This window comes from Vanessa cardui, chromosome 9, assembly GCF_905220365.1.
Source record: "Vanessa cardui chromosome 9, ilVanCard2.1, whole genome shotgun sequence".
Taxonomy (NCBI): Eukaryota; Metazoa; Arthropoda; class Insecta; order Lepidoptera; family Nymphalidae; genus Vanessa; species Vanessa cardui.
The window spans coordinates 11380085-11402842 of NC_061131.1; the positions used below are offsets into that span (position 1 = coordinate 11380085).

At 38.2% G+C, this 22758-nt stretch overlaps 5 protein-coding genes across 13 annotated transcripts in view; 3 read left to right on the forward strand and 2 right to left on the reverse strand.

Moving 5' to 3' along the window:
• The first annotated feature begins 1807 nt into the window (after positions 1 to 1807).
• On the forward strand, positions 1808 to 3190 carry LOC124532473. The gene has a single exon (XM_047107379.1). The coding sequence runs from the start codon at positions 1808 to 1810 to the stop codon at positions 3188 to 3190; it is 1383 nt and encodes a 460-aa protein (XP_046963335.1).
• Positions 3191 to 4973: 1783 nt separating this feature from the next.
• LOC124532636 (putative nuclease HARBI1) lies at positions 4974 to 6983 on the forward strand. Its single transcript, XM_047107662.1, has 3 exons — positions 4974 to 5382; positions 5493 to 5774; positions 5934 to 6983. Exons 1-3 carry the CDS (start codon positions 5107 to 5109, stop codon positions 6438 to 6440), a joined length of 1065 nt encoding a protein of 354 aa, XP_046963618.1. The 5' UTR covers positions 4974 to 5106; the 3' UTR covers positions 6441 to 6983.
• Positions 6463 to 7278, reverse strand: LOC124532637. Of its 2 annotated transcripts, none has more exons than XR_006966653.1 (4): positions 7155 to 7278; positions 6977 to 7052; positions 6638 to 6821; positions 6463 to 6551 (listed from the first exon to the last, which is right to left on the reverse strand). XR_006966653.1 is itself a non-coding variant. In XM_047107663.1 (4 exons), exons 1-4 carry the CDS (start codon positions 7231 to 7233, stop codon positions 6517 to 6519), a joined length of 342 nt encoding a protein of 113 aa, XP_046963619.1. In that variant the 5' UTR covers positions 7234 to 7278; the 3' UTR covers positions 6510 to 6516. The 2 variants fall into 2 exon arrangements, 1 of the variants encoding a protein (XP_046963619.1); XM_047107663.1 differs by having other exon boundaries at positions 6510 to 6551; positions 6670 to 6821.
• Positions 7279 to 10698: 3420 nt separating this feature from the next.
• Positions 10699 to 12340, reverse strand: LOC124532561 (peroxiredoxin-4). The gene is made up of 4 exons (XM_047107517.1): positions 12057 to 12340; positions 11855 to 11972; positions 11328 to 11733; positions 10699 to 11183 (listed from the first exon to the last, which is right to left on the reverse strand). Exons 1-4 carry the CDS (start codon positions 12217 to 12219, stop codon positions 11130 to 11132), a joined length of 741 nt encoding a protein of 246 aa, XP_046963473.1. The 5' UTR covers positions 12220 to 12340; the 3' UTR covers positions 10699 to 11129.
• An 860-nt stretch (positions 12341 to 13200) lies between these two features.
• Positions 13201 to 22758, forward strand: part of LOC124532657 (histone-lysine N-methyltransferase 2C-like) — a 30543-nt gene continuing 20985 nt past the window's right edge. For 4 of the 8 annotated variants that reach the window (XM_047107692.1, XM_047107699.1, XM_047107695.1 and 1 more), the window contains exons 1-25: positions 13201 to 13376; positions 13546 to 13633; positions 13801 to 14011; positions 14096 to 14233; positions 14311 to 14589; positions 14666 to 14942; positions 15026 to 15140; positions 15224 to 15343; positions 15477 to 15852; positions 15938 to 16068; positions 16152 to 16246; positions 16320 to 16575; positions 16702 to 16862; positions 16937 to 17180; positions 17256 to 17415; positions 17588 to 17880; positions 18085 to 18183; positions 18328 to 18567; positions 18640 to 18774; positions 18855 to 19009; positions 19083 to 19320; positions 19419 to 19576; positions 19651 to 19775; positions 19904 to 20016; positions 20104 to 20306. In XM_047107692.1, the coding sequence (XP_046963648.1) occupies positions 13546 to 13633; positions 13801 to 14011; positions 14096 to 14233; positions 14311 to 14589; positions 14666 to 14942; positions 15026 to 15140; positions 15224 to 15343; positions 15477 to 15852; positions 15938 to 16068; positions 16152 to 16246; positions 16320 to 16575; positions 16702 to 16862; positions 16937 to 17180; positions 17256 to 17415; positions 17588 to 17880; positions 18085 to 18183; positions 18328 to 18567; positions 18640 to 18774; positions 18855 to 19009; positions 19083 to 19320; positions 19419 to 19576; positions 19651 to 19775; positions 19904 to 20016; positions 20104 to 20306 (4410 nt within the window). In that variant the 5' untranslated portion in view covers positions 13201 to 13376. The remainder of the gene's footprint in view (positions 13377 to 13545; positions 13634 to 13800; positions 14012 to 14095; positions 14234 to 14310; positions 14590 to 14665; positions 14943 to 15025; positions 15141 to 15223; positions 15344 to 15476; positions 15853 to 15937; positions 16069 to 16151; positions 16247 to 16319; positions 16576 to 16701; positions 16863 to 16936; positions 17181 to 17255; positions 17416 to 17587; positions 17881 to 18084; positions 18184 to 18327; positions 18568 to 18639; positions 18775 to 18854; positions 19010 to 19082; positions 19321 to 19418; positions 19577 to 19650; positions 19776 to 19903; positions 20017 to 20103; positions 20307 to 22758) is intronic. The other 4 variants (XM_047107697.1, XM_047107700.1, XM_047107693.1 and 1 more) reach the window with 3 other exon arrangements.

Consider the following 22758-nt stretch of genomic DNA (forward strand, 5'->3'; position numbering starts at 1 on the left):
AGTGTTAGTGAACTAATATTAAATCAATACCTATCAGTGTTTTTGATTTTTAACGAGAGTGCACCGTGAAACGTGTAAAAGTTATAAGTGTAAAGGTAGTAAGTGCAGTGTACTGTAATGAATCACGCGCCGAGTGAGGTGGATGAAGTCATCGAGGCAAACCGGCCAAATGACTCCGATTCACCGACGACCGAGAGGGACCGAGGACGCGGGGAGGATGAGTCTTCCTGCTCCAGCGATGCGGCAAGCAGCGACTCTGAACCTCCGCGCAAGAAATCTAAACGTGATGCTCAGGTAACAGTCGATTCACGGATCGACGTGTTACACGAACAGGTTAGTTTCCTTACTAATTTAATTATGCAACAACAATGTGCTTTATCATTAAACACAAATGTAACCGGTAAAACTAATGACGTCTTTGAACAACCTGTACAGAGTAAGGGCGATTTCTTGATCAATCCTTGTACTAGTACACCAAAATCATTAGATTTAGGTATTTGCAAAACTAATTTCGATGAGAAAAAAGTGTTAAAACCAGCCGATGAACAACGTTTAAAACAATTAATAGAATTACAACATTTCAATTCGTCTACGTGGCAACATATTCGATATAAAAAAGCATTAACAGACATGCTTGCATTCCCAGGTTTTTGTAACTTAAAAATTAATGACGAAATATGTTGCTTAAATAGAGGCAAAGATTTTCTTGCCTCAACAGAAGAAATTATGGCTGCAATTACCAATGCTTTATTATCCCAAAGGCAATTATTACAATCAGGCCTACAAGAAATTGTTAATTGGTCTCACAGTACTCCTGCAGAACTAACTCCTAATAATCTCTTCAATAAAATAAGCGAAATTTTCGGAACTACATCGTCGTCTTATAAATTATCTGAACAAACATTACAAATTGTGTGCGGTAAACGAGCTGAATGCATAGAAACTAGACGTAAAAGATTAATTAATGAAATTCCTGATAAAAATATTCAAGCAGCTCTTGTAAGCATACCCCCTAGTGAGGAATTCCTATTCGAGAAAACACAACTTATGTCGTTGGTACAATCCCTCGGAGGGCCCCACTACTGGTTGTCGCCTCAACAGGTGGTCAAAAATAGGACGCAGGCAAAAAGGAAGTATAACGAATCTACATCATCAACATTCAAACCTAGACCACAAAGACAAGATCAGAATTATCATCAAGATACCCACAAAAAATCAAACGCTAAACAAACATACAAAGGAAAGACTGACGCCTACAAACAACCCAAAAACCCGTCCTTTCGAAATAAAGACAAGAAGAAATGACTATCCGACACACTTCAGGGGGGGGCGACTAAAGGCATTCAAAAACCGGTGGCAGGCACTTGGCGCGAACAAATTCATTATATCAGCAATCACGGGTTTTCGAATACCTTTTTGCAAAAAACCTCCTTTAATAATGCCAACAAGACGGGTTATGACCCGATTCGCAACCAAACCGTCTCCGGCCTTGACCCAAATAGTGCAAGACCTTTTAAAACAAAAAATAATGCAACCTGTTACAAAATTAACCCCCAGTTTTATCTCGAAGCTATTTCTCCGGAAGAAAAGCGACGGAACGATGAGACCGATTTTCGACTTACGAGAATTAAACAAATTCGTAAAGATAAAGCGTTTTCGCCTTATCTCTCAAAGTACAGTGCCAGATTTTCTTCAACCGGGGGACTGGATGATAAAATTAGATATCTCTCAAGCATACTTTCATGTAGCGGCAGCAAAAACACACTGCCCGTTCCTTCGTATCAGTTACCTAGGTCATTTGTACGAAATGACATGTTTGCCTTTTGGCCTGGCCTCGGCGCCACATCTTTTCTCTTCAGTAACATGCTGGGTCGCGGAGACCTTGCGTGCCAAGGGATGTCGTGTACTAGTCTACCTAGACGACTTCCTTTTGGTCAACCAAGACCAATCCAAGTTATGTCTTCAGGCCTCGGAGGCCGTGAGGCACTTGGAAGATCTGGGCTGGATAGTCAATTACAAAAAGTCGATCTTAACTCCGACACAAGACCTAGAATACCTCGGCATCCGTTGGGAAACTTTAAAGAACAGGATGTCGTTACCGGAAATGAAGATAAACAGTCTCAAAGCAAACATACATCGATCGTTAGTAAGAGGTCAGATCGCGCTTCGCGAATTGCAGAGCCTGCTGGGTCAGCTCAATTTCGCCAGTTTTGTCGTACCTCGGGGAAGGTTACATTGTCGACAAGCACAAATCTTGCTTCGGTATTTCAACAAGAAACAACCACGGCAGAGAAAATTAATTCCCCACATGGTGTATCAAGAGATGAGGTGGTGGCTCGGCGCCACACTTCACTCTTCGGCAATTCACAAGAAGCCGGTTACCCATTTCCTAACGACGGACGCTTCCGATTTAGGTTGGGGTGCTCACTTAAATGGCCATCTAATGTGGGGAACCTGGTCTCCCCAACAACGAAGATGGCACAGCAACAGGAAAGAGCTCTATGCAGTAATGGCAGCTATCAGAGCAAACACTGCAGCCCTATGCAAATCTCACATACTCATCCAATCGGACAATCGAACATTAATTGCATACATTCGGAAAGAGGGCGGAACGAGATCGTTGACACTACTAGGGTTGACATACGAACTTCTAACTCTAACAGACCAGTTCAAGATAACTCTATCGGCACAATACTTACCAGGAAGGTACAACACCATAGCAGACCGATTGTCACGGAAGAAAGAAGTTGCAGAATGGCACCTCTTGCCCCAAGCAACTGGAGAAGTCTTCAGAAAATGGGGTCGACCAGAAATAGATCTCTTCGCTTCCAGTCGAAGTGCTGTAGTAACAAACTACGTATCAATAGATTGCAGAGATCAATCGGCAAGCTATATAGATGCCTTCAGCAGAACTTGGCAACACAAACTAGCGTGGGTGTTCCCCCCACCGAGCCTATTGCCCAGAGTTCTGGCACACTTGAACCGTGCGACGGGGACTTATTTGATAGTAGCACCGGAGTGGCCCCAGGCTTTCTGGCTGCAAGACCTGAAGGCCAGAGCGTTGGATCACCCACACGAAATACAGAATCTATCGAAAACGATGATAGATATGACAACATTACAAGCACCACCTCAAGTACATTTATTAACCTTGAAAGTTTGGAAAATTGGGGGTGGGGTTCCCAAATAAAGAAGTGGTCTACCCAAGAGAAGGAGCTGCTAAAAAACAGCTGGCGACAGTCTACTTTAGCAACATACCTGCCTGCCATTCAGAGATGGTTGAAGTGGTGTAACAGTTCTCAAGTCAACCCAAAAGCACCTAATCCGGCTGATATCGCAAAATTTCTAATTTATCTTTTCTTAAATGAAAACTTATCTTATAACACTATTTTAGTTCATAAATCAGCAATATTAACTTTCTGTGGGCCTTTTGTAGAACAACAAGCATTTACAAGCTTCATCATTAAACATACCCTTAAGGCAATTGGGGTAGTCAAACCAAAATTAATTAGACCGTTAATTACCTGGGACCCTAGAATTGTTTTGGAATGGCTTTCAGCTAATTCACCTCAAGAATCGCTGTTTGAAATATCTCGTAGAACAGCAACAGTGTTGCTACTAGCTACTGGACGTAGAGTCCACGACCTTACGCTGCTGCGAATTTCCAAAGACAATTATCTTGACAATGGGGAAAACATATATTTAATACCTGTATTTGGGTCAAAAACTGACAGACATGATTTTCGTCAATCCGCTTGGAAACTGTCTAAACACCCTGATAAGAACATCTGCCCTGTTAGTTTAGTTAGGTGCCTAATAGAGAAAACTAAACAGAGAAGATCGGATATTAAAGGCTTAGATAGCCTTTTCATTACAATTTGTAATAAAGTTAAAAATGCTTCGCGCACTGTAATAAGCAACTGGGTTCGTACAGTTCTTAAGGAAAGTGGCATTGAAGCTACTCCAGGGAGTTGTAGGTCCGCTGTAGCTTCACTAGGGTGGTTAAATAATCAGCCCTTAGATGATATTTTAGCTCGGGGTAACTGGAAATCATCTTCTACATTTTTTAATCATTATTGTAAAGTAATTGAAATATCTAAAAATGATTGTAGTTCCTTTTTCAATACATTTACATCATTATAAATTTATATAAATTAAAAGTTATCAATAAATAATAATTAAGACATATACAATTTAAAATGCGTGTTTAATAAAGATTAAAAATTGTTAATTAATCAATGATGTCATTAAAATAAAATTATTTAACCTCCAGGTTAAACTTTTATTTGTCTCATTTTATTATTCATCATAGCGTTGTGTTTATATGTGTGTATATATATGTATATATATTTCACCAGCAGATAACAAACACGTCTTCACATGCAATGCTGTATGTTTTCCGGAGGCACATCAATATAACGGTTTTACATAACAATAAAACCGATATTATGTGCCGAGAAGGAAAACATACAGCATTGCAGGAAGTCCTTCCTGGTGAAGACTATGACGATCAAAGCGCCAACGGTTAACCGTGTCCTAGCTGGATTTTCTACTACCGTCATTTAGGGTAGCTGTACCACAGATAACATATTCAAAAGACCGTTACTAAATGGCAAAGTATACACTGCTTCTTCACATGCAATGCTGTATGTTTTCCTTCTCGGCACATAATATCGGTTTTATTGTTATGTAAAACCGTTATATTAGCTTAGTTAAACTTTAAATTATCTATAATCAGTACTTTAACCAAATAAAACTAATTTTGAATAAAATACAGAAAAATAATTCTTTTGAGCGGTAAGTAAACCATAGAGTATAGTAATAATAAGTACTGATATTGGAGTAAACATAAACGGTCTCATTACAAAAAGTGATTTAACTAAAAACTCTGGTTTAAACTACGGTTTAAGCAAAAACTTTATTATAAAAAAGGGTTTAGCGATAAACCATAGATTATACTGTGGAATAACGTTAAACCTCAGCGACTCTAGTTTTACGATGGTTTAAAGCGTATCTGTCAAAGTTTCTGTTATAAGTTTAAAAGTGACAATCACTTGATAATTTTATTTTCTTTTTGTTGTGTTATACTGTTTTAACGTAAAAAAAATGGACATGGACATGATTGATTTAATGGATATCGAGGACATGGAAGTCATCGAGTTGTTACAAACACCACGCGTAAATAACAGAAATCGTCTGCGAATAAATCCTTTCATTGAGCTATCCGATGAAGATTTCAAGCTAAAGTATAGGTTTAATAAACGTTACGCAATGAAAATAAGTGATTTAATAAGGGAAAATTTAACCAAAGATCCTAGAGGATGCTCAGTGTCTCCCGAAATACAAGTCGTTTGCGCATTACGAAGCTGGGCTCGACATGAAGTAAGTAGATTAAAATCTTTAATTAAATCACATTAGTACCAGTATTAGTGTGTACTAAATTATGCCCTAAGTTTCATACTAATATACGCTATTATATTTATTTTTTATAGATCCAGGATGACACAGCCGATTTACATGGACTCTCACAACCTTTTATAAGTCAAACGTGTAAAAAAGTTGCAGACGCCATTGCTCAAATATCACACAGATTTATAAAAATGCCTGCTACATTATCAGAACAAGAAGAAGCAATGCGAAAATTTCGTAGAATAGCCAACTTCCCTACAGTAATTGGTGCAATTGACTGTACTCACATAAGGATTAAAAAGTTAAATGTAGATGGTGGTCATCTATATATTAACCGCAAAGGATTTCCATCCCTGAATATCCAGGTATTGATATTACTATACATCAAAACAACATTAATATTGTTATCATTTAATTAGGCAGGCAGTTATTAATTTATAAGTTTTTTCTTTGAATCTATATGAAATATATTGATGCTTATTGATATTAGTAATAGGCACTACAATGTTTAACTATTGTTTCAGGTAGTCTGTGATGCAGACTGTAAAATCATGGACATTGTTACCAGGTGGCGTGGAAGTGTTCATGACTCCAGGATATTTAGGGAAAGTCGTTTGAAGCAGCGATTTGAGGCTGGTGCATTCTCAGGCTTATTGTTAGGAGACAGTGGCTATGCTTGTACACCATATTTGTTTACTCCTGTACTGAACCCTACAACACCTCAAGAGGAACGATACAACAGTGCTCACACTAGAACAAGAAATGTTATAGAAAGGTGTTTTGGTCTATGGAAGCAGAGATTCCGGTGTTTATTAAGAGGGCAATATTGCAATATTGAAACTGCCAGAAAAACTGTTGTGGCATGTGCTGTATTGCATAATATAGCTCTTGATTTGAAGGAAGATGTGTTTAATACTGAGCCAAACAGCCAGCAATTTAACTCACAAACCTCTGAACCGTTAGTTCAACCAATTGAAGACAATTTACGTGGAAATATAAGGAGACGGCAATTCATAGAAAGACATTTTTAATTTAAATCCTTTATTAATAAATATATATATTAAATCTTTAAAAATTTGCTATAAAATTCTCTTTTCTAACTTATTTTTATATAAATAACACTTTTAACTGCTCAGCAGAACCTGAAAATCAATATTACATTTAATCATAAATATAATGACAAAATGATATATTATAAAAGATTTTTCTTTGTTTAAAATTCACTTACAATTAATAATTACTGAGCACTAGACTTCTTACTATGTTCTAGTGCCTCAATTTGAAGTTTTAATTTTTTAATTTTTAAATTATAAGTTTCAATTTTATATTTATGCTCCAAATCTAACATCTCCAACTGCTTCTCTTTAAATTCTCTGTTGGAGCGCAATATGTCTTCTGCGATTTTATTTTTTCTGTGAAATTTTTAACATTTTTATTACTTAGTTAAATGTCAAGGTACATAGTTGAAATACAAACATATTGTTAACAAATGATTAATTAAAAGAAATAAAACAAAATTGTATTAAGCAAGTAATAAGTAATATGAATATATTCATATGTTTCTTACTTGTTTTTTGGCTCACTATTTCTACATAAAACCCTTTTTTTTGTAGCAGTTCCCACATTTATATTATTTGAAGTACCTAAAAGAATTTTAATTATATATAAAATTCAAATTCATCTCATGTATATGTAAGTATTACAATAGTACAACTTGTAGACAACATTATTAATTTTATATTTACCTTGGTCCTTTTCAACTTGTACCTCATTATTTTCTTCAAATTCTATTGGTGGTACAGCTGTACTTGGCCCTGCTTCCATATGATTGTTTTTTTGGCCCAAAACATTCAACTCAACCTACAAGTATTGATGATTAAATATATATTTTATTAATATAATATAGTGTTTTATTTTTTGAATATAAAAAAAGCATTATAATTATTACCCCAGGTCTCATAGCATCACTATCAAAATTATTGTATTCGAGAATAAAATCGCATGGAACAATATTCATGGTTGCCAGATCTTCCTGTGAAGGCGACTTGGGCTTATTCCCACCACCCGTCTTAGCTAAATCTTGCCAATGAGTGGACAAGTTGGCTTTAGCTGCGAGCTTCATCCTCTTCCACGCTAATTTGACATCAGCGTCTGACCTACACTTTCCCGTCAGTTCATTTAATCTGAAAATATTTAATCAATATTGATCATTTTTTTGAGAAAGTGACGTATAATAGGGATAGATACGGTAGGTAATAAAAAAGTTCACACCTCTTTGTTATATCTCTCCACTCTTGAGTTTTTTTATTGTTGGAGGAAGCTTTAGTACAACGATTTTCAATAATGTGGCACGACTGCCCAATCATTTCACGTAGTATGTCCTATAAATTTTATATTAGAATTAGGTACATCATTTATTTAAGGACTGATTTCAAGTTTGAAATAATTTACGTTTATGTACTTACTTTTTCCTCAGTACTCCAATTCTCAGAACGTTTCCTTTTTTCCTGATTCATCACGAAATTATTTTAAAATAGTGTACGAGTACAAGTCGATATTCGCAAAATTCGAACTTAGTTGCTTTGGTTTCAAATTACGCGCGAAACTACTTACGAACGAGACTTGCGTTTCGTTACACGTATATTATAAGATAACGATAAAGATACATTAAAATATGTGCTAAATTATAAAACTGCAAGCGAAATAATATATACATCTATACAAAATAACAGTTTCAATTACATTCATCACTCGTAAATCATTAGCAAAACATTGAAACGTTTTATTTTCTAAGCATACGGAACGTTGTTATAGAATGATATCAAAATGAACGAACGATATATGAATTAATCTGTGGTGGATATTTAAAGAATGTTCTAATGAAAGTACTAAGAAATCTATGGTTTTACTAAGTTTTGTAATACAAACAAATTTAGACCATGGTTTTTCAGATAAACCTGGACTAGATAGTCCAGGTTTAAACCAAGGTTTATTTAGTTTTTTGTAATAAGACCGAAAAGGTACTAAATACTCTGTGCTAAAAACTAAAGTATAACTCCCAGCAGATATTTTAATTGATTTTATCCAAAAACTATAAACACAAATACCAAGTCTGTTTTTTTTTGTTGGTATTAGAAAGCATATAAGATCAATAATATAGTAAATTAAACAATATCTGTAAAAAAATAAAAGGACTCTACTTATGTATGCGTGCGAGAAAATCTACTTCTTCGACGTAACTACTAAAATAGTCCTTAATTGCATGCCAAGAATTACAATCGAATAATTATAATTTATAAGCTTCTTTTTAAACATATATTAATTATTATTGTAATATAAATATAATTAATTGAAAATTACATGACGACGAAAATTTACTATATATATAGAGCGTACTATAAAAAATCCATCTCAATCATTTCTTTTATGATGCGCCAAAAGAATTATAATTTCAAAAACGAGAGAGCCTCATTGTAGTCGCATAATACCATGTATAGCATCTGATGATGATGATAACAGGTGATGATGATGATTACGCCTTGACCGATGGCGCTCAACGCGCCATATTTAAATACACAATTGTGTATGCAGACACAGGTGCACTCTATATACCCTCAATCTCAATCTGACCGTAATGACTTCCATATAATAAACATCAATATTATCAACAACCGAAATTGTTGAAAATAAATTATGAAAATTGTTAAAAATTAAAATATATGTAGAAAGTTCAAAAACTTTCTACATATATTTTAATTTTTAACATAAAAGCGCATTATTATTTTATTAAATTTTATACATTTTTTTTTAATTTATTTTATACAAAAATCAAAGATGTAATTTATAGTCGTTATTTTCTTTTGTGTTATAGTGGGCAAACGAGCAGGAGTCTGACCTGATGGAAAATGATTACGGTGCGAACTGGTCTAGGTAAGCCGACGAAGTCTGAATAATTGTTAAATTAATACTCGATTGTTTGTTCCGGTTTTCTTAGATCTTTTATCGAAAAATATTATCCCGAAAATTATTATCATACGGTGTATGCGGTACTCTCATCTGTAAAGCAGTGAATGTTACTGACTTGCAACAAGTAATTAATGTGCAGATGAAACAGAGTGGGTGATGGAAAGTAGCCTTGGGGAACAACGATGCATTGACGACTTTTAAGTCAGAGCATGCACAGTCGATAACGACTTTACTGCTCCGACCTGCCAAAAAGCTGGAGATCCAATTGCATAATTTCCCATCATAGACCTAGGAAAGCAGCTTCAAAAGAAGTGTATACCACAAGCCGCTTTGGTGTGGCATCAGATAAGAAAAATTGTCATTTCAATATCAGCTGGCAATTCGATAAACAATTTTCTCGATTTTATATGCAAGTATTTGTACATTACACTCCAACGATAGAGATTATTAATAAAATTTATTATTCAATTGTAATTTATTACTTTCCCAAAAATACCAAATAATTCTAGCTGTTAACGTTGAATGAATGCATTATGCAAGTCGAATACACAACTGTTGTTTTTATCAATATGACGTCACCAAAATGACTGATTTTATGGCAAGAAAACGTCTGTGTTTTGATGAAAAAAATTTTTTTCTGGTTTTATTAGGAAAATCAACATTTTGAAGTACTGTTTCAACTAAAATGGAATACCCTCTTGTTACTTTGTGCAATAAAATTTAACTCTGATAAAATAAGTTTGATCTACTGGCAGCCAGAAACATATTTGTTAACTCCAGAAAGAACTTTAAAAACAGCTCTCTTAAGTTGCAATTATTTTTATTTTCATCTTACTTTAATCAGTTGTTCTTCATTATTCATTTTTTTAAATTGATCGTTTTATGTTATTTTACGAAGTTATAGGCTGAAATCGATAGTGTAGCCAGTTAGCCTGATTTTACGATTTTTCAATGCAAATAAATCTCTTTTCAAGGACAGTAAGCAGCACTCCCTATTTAACAACAATTACAAATCATCTTTTAGTTTCCATGACTATACTGTTAGTGTCGTAAAAAGTAACAACAAAATATACAGGGATAATGTATAATTACTTATAGTTTATTACATATTTCAGTAACAATGTGTAATAATATTTTACATGTTTTATTATAAAAATTGTTAATGATGGAATTTCTATTTTTTTTAAATTAAAATTTTGTATATTATCTGTTGTTTTTGGCTTGGCTTGTTGTTGGCTTACTGAAAAAGTCTGCCTACCTGCATTAAATTGAAATTAATGACAGGGCAAGCATAAAAGTAAAGATGTAAATTAAACCCAACACTTTAAAAATAATTTTATTTAGTCATACCATTCCCAAACTTACTTTAATAAGAATAAAATGCAAAATTTCATATCAGTCTTAACACTGGCTAAAATTGTTTTACTATAGAAAAATTGTGTGTTTTGAGTATTTTCTGCAAATATTATCAATTGTACTATCTTATAAAACTTGTTTAAATATAAAATATATCATATATATATTTATACATAATTCACGCTTACTTCTAAATTATTATTAATTAGTCTATTATTCTTAAATGTATGTAATATAAAATATATTAATAATATATAATACATAATTGGTAAAATGTTACATTATCAGCATTTCAGTAAAGTTTATCTTCTGATTTAGACCTTTTATCAGAACCTTGATATTATTAATTGTCATTATCATTAAGAATAAAATTAAATGTTTATTTCTAATTTGATTAATTAGTCTGCTACTTTTTCAAAATATTTCCTCTTTTCTGCTGGATTAGGTATGATCTGAAAAAGAACAAATATTTTTATAAAACTGTCTGTATGAAAAATGTATTATTTTATATTAATAAGAATTATCATTTGTGGTGTAGGTTAGCAAAAGGAACTAGCACTAATATTTGCAAAATCCATACAAAAAATATTACTTACAGTATCCTGCCCAGGTTTCCAGCCCGCAGGGCATACCTCACCATGGTTGTCAGTATACTGGAAAGCTTGAACCAACCTCAATGTCTCATCCACTGATCTACCCACCGGCAAATCATTCATTGTAATCTGCCTCAGAATTCCTTTATCATCAATAATAAATAAGCCTCTCAAAGTATGCCCCAAATCTTCTAAATACACCCCATAATCTTTAGCAATAGAGTGAGTAAGATCACTAAGAAGTGGTATGTTAATTTTTCCAAGTCCACCCTCTTTACGAGGAGTATTGATCCATGCAAGGTGTGTAAAATGGGAATCTACAGAGCAAGCCACTACCTCAGTGTTAATTTTTTTAAATTCCTCTATCCTCTCAGAGAATGCTAAAATTTCAGTGGGACAAACAAATGTGCTGAAAATAAAAATAAAAACAACTTTTGCAATACTATTAAAAATAAATAAAAGAATAATGGTAAGATAAATGTATGTTTATAAACAAATATCAATTTATACTAACAATTATAAATACTTACAAATCCAAAGGATAAAAGAAAAATACTAAGTATTTTCCTCTAAAACTTGACAATGAAAGCTGTGTTACTTCTCCGTTTACTATTGCCGTCGCCTCCCATTCCGGAGCCGGTTTTGATACTATAACATTATAAATAGTAACGCACTTATTACAGTTAAATATAGACTCGTATTATTTTTATCGACTGTCTTGAAGAAACTTACTCATAGCTTTAGTAAATTGTAATTTATGATCAATCTTTCTTGCACCACCGGGAAAAACATTGCCGCTTCCGAAAGTATAACACGAATCACTTTCAAATATAGTTGAGTTACATGTTGACATATAAAATAATAAAAGAACTAAATTTGTGATTAGTTTATTCATTATAAAATATTTTAAAACGTTTTAAAGAATAATTTTAAATACGAAAACTAACACAGCATTTACTTTTAAATCTAGTGGGCAGTGAAAATGTCAAAAATTTAATATATGACACGTCTGTGGTTTTTTATGATAAGGAAAATAAAGCTGGACTGATACTGACACACTGATAACGATAAATTATTAACGGATTAAAGTCTGTAAACTAAATATTTACAGTTATGATTACAAATTATATTCTGGGATAAATTCAAAATATCATAAGCAACATTTTAGAGTTTTCTTAATTTATATCACACGTTATTATTTTTAAAATAATAAAAATGCATTAAAAAATATTTTTAAATTAATCAAGTGATGGCGATCTATCCTATTGTACCCCTAGTTCTCTAAAAGTTAGGTGTAAGTGATAGATACTTCCTTTAAAAGTTAAATCTTACATATTATTATTTTTTGTTGTTATATTTAGGGAATTATTTAGGCTATACTATACACTGAACCTATTTTCATTTGTTATTAACAAAATAATATAATGTCACAAATTATAATAATAGTGGCATTAAATTGCGTAAATAATTCCCTAAATATAACAACAATAAAAAATAATAATTGTTAAATTTATCTGCTAAATATACAGAACTCTTTTAAAGGTCCAGTGATCGTTATGTAATTTATATAAAAGTATAAATTACATACATACATTTGTATTTTTATGTATCGTATAAAAGTAAATTCACATAAAGTTTGTGTTAAATTAAATCAAATCAAAATGTAGTTATGATTGAGAATATTTGTAAGCGATTCTTTTTAAATTTAGTTTTTCTTAGTAATTGTTTCTTTTATACTCAAACTTTAAAAGCAGTAAAAATTACGTAATTCTGAAAAGTGTAGTATTTATTGTTATATTATAATGTAAACACCAAATATATATATAATAATATTTTGTTCTTTTTTATATCTGTACTAGTGTACTCTGTACTGTTTTATTTATTATCTGTTTTGCATCGTTCGCATTCGCAATCGCAGCGAATGTTGTATTTCTACTTTCGTAATATCATTTATTTGTATTTGCTTGAAATAAATTAAAAATGTTTTTGTTATCGTATTTTAAATCATTTTCATAAGTTCGGTTCTTTTCAAGTCCATCGCAACGAGTTGCGGTAAGTGTTTATAGCTTACTTTAAAAGTATCCACTTGTCGTTCATTATGGCGGTCTGATTACATTGAGTTTTATGTTTGGACTTTAAAACATGAAAAAGTTTCGATAAGATATATTATATTCTGGTGATCACATTTAACTGTGAATGTTATTAGTGGTACATGTTTTAGATGGACGGACCAGACGAAGGAGTTTTAGATGTGGATTTATTAGCTGACGATGGGTCTGACGACGAATGTGAAGCCCCGCCGTCTTCAGGTACTTGTGGTTAATTTGCCATTAATAGTTTTTTTTTAAATATTTGATAATTCTTATAACAGCTTTCTAATCAAGTTCTTAGAATTTCAATTGAAAATATCATAAGAAGATTCATTTAAATATTGAAGAAATGTCTTAAAAAATTAAAAAAAGTAATATTTCGATAGACTTTTATGCAGGCCCAGCTTCTACACCGACGTCATGTGCATCATCACCTCGCGGCGAAGAGCCGGCCTCTCCCCTTGCTGTGGTATCACAGCCAGCATTCTTTCATCATCAAACATACACTCGTCCATTCTTTACATCAGGCAGAAGAGGACCTGGCAGACCTCGCAAGGAAGGAGCCAAGTTGGCGCGCGAAGGAAAGATAGTGAGACGGTAATAGAAAGTGCCTAAATAATTTTCTTAGTCCTTAGTAATAAAAACACTTGTATTTACTTTAAAAACTCTTATTTGTTATAGCTATAGAGGAAATCCAGGTTCAGTAAGAGGAGCTAAAAGACACAGAAGCAGCCGTGATGAAGCTCTTGATGACATGTTGGATGAAGATGACTTTACCATGCCTGCTCCTGAGGAACCACCATACACTCCAGAAAAATGGTAAACTATCACTGTCAATTAAATAGACCTGTAAATAGAACAATATTATTCTTTTTTTAATTTATGTTATGTTTTAGGCCTGGTAAAGTTTGTGCCTTATGTAATCTAAGTGAGCGCAGTCAACTGGGACAAGGAGAAATGAGGCAGACAGTGTGTAACATAGAAGGGGAAGGGAGTTCTACACCAAGTATAAGTAATTCTGGGGGTGCCACACCCACCAGTATTACGACTCCTAACACACCAACGCTTCCTCTCCCTGCAGGGTTGGCTTCACCGCCACCTGAATTGCTAGATATTAATCAGCAGCATCAAGTTCTTCCTCTAAGCAGGCGTCAAAAAGCTTTTAACAAGTGCAAGCAAGTATCAATTAATAAGTAAATGAAAGTGTGGTTTAGTTTTATAAGACATTAATATCATTATCAAAATTTTTAGGACCCCACTTTACAACATGGAGCATACCGATGAACTCTCAATAATTGGATTTTCTGAGACACTAGAGTTACCTGCAGTGGTATCCTCCGGAATGTTTTATGTCCATCGTTGTTGCCTTGAGTTCAGCCCTCCGTTTCAAGATCAAGTTGCTGCTGCATGTACATCTGATGAGGAAAAGGACCAATTAGAAGAAGCTAGGATTAGAGGAATTGTTACTACGGCACTTGCTAGGAAATGTGCCTTCTGTCAGAGATATGGGGCAAGCATACCATGCAAAGTAAATATTTATATTAATTTATTACAAATAGAATAAGATGTTTCATAAAATATATTCATAAATACTTAATATGTTTTTTCTAGATGAGTTGTAGTAAATATTTTCACCTGCCTTGTGTTCTGGCATCTGGAGGCTTTATGGATTTTCAAACAAAGTCATCTTTTTGTAAGGATCATTTGTACCAAGCACCACTTGTATGTGAGTATGTTATGAAACAAATTTCCCTTGATGTATCACTTGTAATGTGTCATATGTCCTTATTTACCATTTTTGTATTTCAGGCACAGCAGACATAGACTGCAGAACTTGTCGAACTATCGGAGATATGTCCAATCTTATGACATGTGTTACTTGTGGAGCACATTATCATGGCACATGTGTAGGACTCAAACAATTGCCTGGTAAAATATATGCTAAAAACATGTTTATTTATATTGTACAATAAAAGTAAAATTAGATTTGATTGCATGATTGCATGTGTGGTATGAACTAAAAATGATTGTAGATGGTTGACAGTGTATTGTGACTCCACAGGTGTACGAGCGGGCTGGTCGTGTCGCGCGTGCCGCGTGTGCCAGGTGTGCCGCGGCGAGGGGGGCGCGGGCGCGGGCGCGGGCGAGGCGCGGGCCGTGGCGTGCGAGCACTGCGACAAGCTGTACCACGCAATGTGCCTGCGTCCCGTCATGGCCACGGTGCCTAAGTACGGCTGGAAGTGCAAGTGCTGCCGCGTGTGCTCCGACTGCGGCGCACGCTCGCCCGGCGCCGGGCCCTCGTCGCGCTGGCACGCGCACTACACGGTGTGCGATTCGTGCTACCAGCAGCGTAACAAGGGCTCGTGCTGTCCGCTGTGTCGCCGTGCCTACCGCGCCGCAGCCTACCGCGACATGATCCGCTGCTCGACTTGTCGTAGGTTCGTTATGACGCCATGTTGATTAATTTAAGTATTTCACTGATCTCTTAAAAAACTTTTGACTTAAAGAAATGTATTATTTTAGATATGTACACGGCATGTGCGACCCGGAAGCGGATCCACAGCAGTATAGGCAGAAGAAGGAACAGAACCCTGGATATGAATATAGCTGTCCTATATGTAAATCTAATATGTTGGCAGGCTCTAAATCCGGATGTTAGTATTAATATCATATTTAAGGCTCTATTTGTTACTGGCAGTGATTGCAGTATATTAATAACAATAATGTTTATTTAAAGCATTTGAAGAAGACAATATGGCCTCAACATCACAAGACTCCTCTTTCGGCGAGGACAACGCACAAGATCAAGATCCACTGGCCATTGAACCAAAGGTATATAATGTTTAAGATATATTTATATACTTTTATTCTATACTTATTAATAAAGTTTATTATTATTTCTCAGGCAGATGTAGGACTTGGAAAAGGCAAACCTTACACAGTTTCCTCGAAAGTAGCGAAAAAAAAGATAGGTGGTTATAAACTGAAGGGTGGGTTTCCACCTGCTGGAAAATTGGGTTTCCAAAAGCGTCAAAGGTCTGTTTTGGACTTTGGTCGAAAACGAGGATCTAAACCAAAAATGCGAGGAGTGTTTGGTGTACCTGGACTAGGCTTACAACGGCCACAAGCTCCTGACAATAAAACATCTGAAGATGACCCAGGTAATCATTGAATAGAGTAATTCGTTTGTTTTTTCTTGTAATGGAAATGTAGAATCGACATGTAAGAATAAATATTAGTAATGTGCTTAACATTACAAGATGTTATATCATAGTGATGTTTTTTAGGAGTGGAAAACAAATTAGTCTTGTGTTCAAGTAAAGACAAATTTGTACTGACTCAAGACTTATGCGTCATGTGCGGGGCTATCGGTACGGACTCGGAAGGTTGCCTCATAGCGTGCTCGCAGTGCGGGCAAACGTATCATCCCTACTGTGTCAACATTAAGGTATTCGATCTCGTTACATCGGCACAAGCCGGTATCGGCCGAGGGTCCGACTGCATAGAGTCGTGTGTCGACAGGTGTCGCAAGTGATCGTCAGCCTCGGCTGGCGCTGCCTGGACTGCACGGTGTGCGAGGGCTGCGGCTCGCGCGGCGACGAGCCGCTGCTGGTGCTGTGCGACGACTGCGACACCGCCTGGCACACGTACTGCGCGCGCCCCGCGCTGCCGGAGGTGCCGCGCGGCGCCTGGCGCTGCGCGCGCTGTCGCCGCTGCCTCGTGTGCGGCACGCGCGACACGCCGCTCTGGTGCGACAACTACACAGGTCGGTACCCGCGCCCTTAGCCGCGCCCCCGCGCCCCGCGCGCCTCAGCCGCCCTGACGACCGTCGTCTCCGCAGAGTGCTCGCCGTGCGCGTCGCTCGTGATGTGCTGCGTGTGCTCCGAGCCCTACTCCGACGGCGAGCTCATCATCCAGTGCACCGCGTGCTCGCGGTGGCTGCACGCCGCGTGCGACTCTATCCGCGGCGAGGCCGACGCCGAAACCTGCTGTCGCGCTGGGTACGAGCTTAATAGTATTCTACACTTCTAGAGGATTAGAGTTCCTCCTACCGACGTTTAATATCAGAAAATAACTGAAAAATGAATTCAAACGGCCACTAAGTCGCGGGACAGCTAGTCTTATCTTATAAATGACTGAAAAGGCTACAGCGGTGGTTCGTTCCGGCGGCAGGTACAAGTGCGTGCTGTGCCGCGGGCGCGAGGTGCCGCCGCCGCACGTGGCGCGCGCCGCGCTGCCGGCGGCGGGCGCGGCGGGCGCGGGTGGCGCGGAGGGCGAGGAGCGCGCGGCGGCGCGGCCGCGCCTCACGCCGCTGGCGCTGGGGCTGGCGGGCGAGTACTACGTGGACGACGTGTGCCTGTCGCAGCGCGGCGCGCACCACATGAAGCAGCTGGAGGCCGAGATGGGCATCACGCACACGCGCCGCAAGAGAAGGTTCAAGAACGAGAACACCGAGAAAGATGCCGGTGAGATTACATCACTATACTGCCCACCATATCTCTGTTAGAGTTACTTAATTTTTTACATTTTTTACGCTTTGAGATTTATGTATCTATCTATCGCTCCGGAGAAACTTTCTTGAGGAAGTTCGATTGTAAAATTCCTAAATTATGATAGAAGCAAGTATCTAACGTCGACTTTTATATGTTGGACGCTGGCATGTGGATTAGAAATAATGGCATCTATTGAAACAGTGGTTCAGAATGCAGAAGGAGAGATGGGCGACGACACCAAGCCTGACAGCACTGCTGAAGTGAAAGAGGAACCTGGTAAGATTTAGTTTAAGTATGTTTTATATTAATTGGCATATTTAACACAACATAAAAATTAACATTATTTAAATAAAATAAAATTCAAATCATAGTGTCATTAATGAAATGTAATTACTTAATCTAAATACCTCTTCCTAACAGGCTTGTTATCAAACACGAATCTGAAAGAAGGCATATTGTGGAATGTTGCAAATGATGGCCCAGTGCCCGAAGGCTTCACCATTTATACTACGGATTCAGGTCTCACAGTACTGCGAAGAAAACGACAGAGAAATTTGAACAAGCTCGGCATCGGAGGTTTCGTTGTGCGACAGAGACACACGAACGCTAAAGCACAGGCCGACGATGATAAAGAAGGAGATGGAACACAAGGCTCCGGAGGTAATATTCGTGTGGGCTTAATAAAAGCTGTCGGCAATGTATAAGTATATAATCCTCACCGTGTTTTTTTAGAGTCACCAAGTAATAAACGTAAACCACGTCGCAAACCTCGTTCAAAACTGATGGAGCAATTTCCTTCTTACATGCAAGAAGCGTTTTTCGGCAAGGATCTACTTGAACCGACCAAGCCCGCCGTCAGCTCGACAGGCAAGTAGCGAGTGACCGAATAGTATAGAGTACGTTACTACGTTGTAAGACAAGGGAGTATATGTAACGCACGCCCGCAGTGTCGCTGGGCGAGGGCGAGGCGGCGCGCGCCACGCCCGACGCGTGCCGCGACGCGCGCGAGCTCGACAACTCCGACAGCGACGCCGACGACGTGCTGGCCGCGCTCTGCCCCTTCAACGACAACGACTGCACCGTCTTCATCACGCTCAACGCGGTAACTCTCACCCCCCCCCCCCCCCCGTCTCTCGTCCACCTGTCGCTCGTGCCTAATGTTCGTTTTACCGTAGGAGGAGTCGGACCTCTTACGGACGCTGAAACCGAAGGAGGAGAAGGAGGACGGCCCGAACGCCTCGAGTTCGGATTGCGTCAAGATCAAATCGGAGGCCTCGGAGGAGGGGCAGCTGAAGCACACGGAGGACTCGACGGCCCTTAAAAATGCTATTTTGGGCCCACAGTCGAATGAGCCCGAGCAGGCTCCTCCCGAGACGCCGACGCACGTTCCCAAGACTGAAACTATTAGTACAGGTAAATTATGTTTAAGAATGATTATTTTTTTAATTAATCATTCAATGCAATAACTCAACTACACTAGCCAACAATAAAACTAATAATTATGAATACAGACACAGGCGGCTCGTCGCAGTCATCGACTATCTCTCCAAAGGACGAGCTGTCTCTGCTGGGCGTGAACCTGGATGCAATGGTCCGCGACTCCCTGCCTGACATGGACAGTAACGACGTCGACGAGATCTTCAAGGGTGTGCTCACCGACGACTCGCAGGTAATTTATATGAAAACAATATGTTTATATGTTTTGGTTTGGTACGAGTACAGTTGTAACTATCTTTTGTCCAGGAATCTCAGGAATCATCAGTATCCTACGTCAACTCTATGGCGGGTACCCCGTACTCTCAACAGCGACAACAGCTACAGAGTCCCATGGAGTACACCTCACCTTATCATACTGAATTTGGAAGCAAGTAAGTGAGGTTGAAATTGAATTAGAACGATAAATGTTTGCGTTTTTCATATAAGTTATGAAGTAACAGTATAAGCTAGTAACCGTTATAAACATAAACACGCGCAATAATCGTCGGTGTGCCCGCAGCAGCTCGCTGAGCCCGCTGTACGGCGAGGGCGCGGCGGGCGCGTGGGGCGAGCAGCCCGCGCCGCCGCCCTCCTACAACCAGCGCAGCGCCGACAAGATGCGCGCCGACGAGAGTGAGTGCCCCCGCATCGCACGTTCCTTCACGTCACTTGTTGACTTTGACTGTGACTACGACGTCTGTTAAAAACATCTTATGTCAGGTCTAGGCTCCGCGGCGACGATTTCCGCCGTTCTGTATGCCAATACGAACCACCCCGAGTGGAAGACCGAGTTCCCGAACTGGGTGGATCGCTGCAAGCAGATACTCAAGAAGTGGCGCGCCCTGCCCTCGGAGCAGAAGGCGCCGTACTTGCAGCGCGCCAGGGACAACCGCAGCGCCATTCGCATGAAGAAGGCGCAGCAGGTACGTGCCGCTCCGCCCGCGTGTGTGCTAACCACTACTCACTGTGTTGTACTCACCGCCGTGTGCCGTGTGCCGCTCCGGCTCGGACCCGCCCCGCCCCGCTCCCCGCCCCCCACTCCCCACTCCCCACTCACACCGAGCTTAAGTACTTGTCTGTTCTATTACTAATTTTATTATTTGATCAATTTTGAGAAGTTAGATTAACTAATTTTACTTCTAATCAAAATAATCTTTGATCGACAGCCGATGTCGCAATAGGCGTCCTATGAGCGTAGATAGGTAGATCTGCCTACTCTGTCTTTTAGAAAATGGCACAAATTTCCTTCAGGTTTATTAATTTACTTTTTGCTGACAAATTTATAATAGTTGGACTAACGGTTACCGTTTTTAAAGGGGGATTTTACATGTCATATAATTAATTGAAATAGTATTTAATGTATTTTGTTTAAAATTCTTAGTAATAGAAAAGATTATACGTGTTGATAATGTTTCTATGACTAAATAGAATTGAGATATATTACTTGACCTATTACTATATATATATTGTATCTTATAGAAGTTTGTGCTATGTAATAGTATGAGGATTACATGATAGTATTATGAGCACAAAATGCTTTATATGCATCACGAACTTATGATTGTATAGTGGGCTGTAGACTCTGTTGCTTGCGAAACTAGACAAGCTGTAAATACAAAGCTCTTGATATTTTAGTTTGTTATTTAACGGTAAACATCGTATCGAATTAGAATAAATAAAGTAATCAATTATAAAATATTGATTAGAACACAACTACTACTACTATTTGTATGGGGTCAAAAAAATAATATGTTATTAAGAATATAGATAGATTTTCAGATTTTTTTTACTAAGTCCTAACAAATTCTAAATAATATGTTATTGGTAATATTTTCTAACAAAAATAAGATCGAATGAGATCTACAGCGCACTAATTGTAATTAGTATATTATTATAATCATTATATTGTACTCATTTATATATTATTATAAGTGCTAGTATTGCACTTGCATTTTGTTAATGTCTCTGTAAAATATTTATAATAAGAAACAAAAATCTAAATGAGCAGTAACTGCATTGTTTGTTGTTTAATTTATGAGAATACAGTTCGATTATGTAATCTCTGGAGATTCAACTTTTGATTTTACCTCGTTGTAAAATATTGTCGATTTTATTTTCAACATATATCGCTTCGACCTCATTATCAAACTCGACAATACCTCATATATCTCGCTTAGCATTCTATGATGACCGTCTCCGTACACGAAAGGAACCCTAGAGCGCTCGTTACACAAGCGTAAACATCTGTCGAAGTCGTCATGGTAGGAGTCTAAGACGGGACGTACTAAGCGTTGGTTGGGGCGGCAGAGCTCGAGCGGCGCTGCGGACGCGGAGGGCGGGCGCTCCCCCGCGGGGGCGCCGGCGCCGGCCGCGCCCAGCACGCCCAGCGCCTCGCCCGTCGCCGCGCCCGCCAGCGCCCCGCCGCCCGCCAGCGCGCCCGCGGCCGTCGGCGCGGCGAGCGGCGCGCCGAGCGGCACGGTTCGCGCGCCCAACGTGACGGTGACGGCGGGCGGGCTCCTGGAGGCGGACGCGCACATCCGCGTGCTCACCCCCTCCGAGATCATGCGCACGCTGCCGCGCCTCGCGCCCCCACCCGCGCACCTCGCGCACCTCGCGCACCTCCCGCACCTCGCCCACCTCGCGCCATACACGGTACTCACTACGAGCGCTCGCATATGCACGCACCCGTACACCGTTCCGCTCTTTCTATGCCTGGATGATGATCTGTCGAGTCCTACTTTAACGCGACACAATATTTTATTTCAAACTTAAACAAGTACATTGTTTATTTTTATTTCTATGGCTTTTGTTTTCATTGTTAAGAAAGTGAGCTTAGTGAACGACACCTTTAATAAGCAATTTATAATCCTTATTTAACATGAAGGTTGTTTTAATGAAATAAACAGACTCCACATATTTTACTAAAACTACAAATATTAAAATATTTATTTATGTGTAAAGAAATATCACCCTTGGTTGTTATTTCTTACTGTTACTACTCTCCTGAAACACCACACTACCACATGTACTTTGTATCACTCACACACAGTATCATTTAAGTGTGTATGCGAGTTGCTTTCCGGACATTGTTGGGTGATCCTCCGCGCTGTCTTCGTTATTCGTTATATTAGTTTAATTCATTTCTAAATTTTGACTTCACCCAACAAATTTTGGCTGTTTAATGGCGTTGTAAGCTGTGTGATTATTTTTTTAAATTTTCTTTTAGCTTATTTTTTTTAATTCGAGGACAAAACTCGCAAAACGCCTCCCGGACTCGCGTCCTCTGTATCCGTAACGTTGTTTATTTTAATTTACGCTTTGTCTTGGTAGTGTTGGCTTTAACATTGGATTTTGGTGGCTGGTACTGGTGTGCTA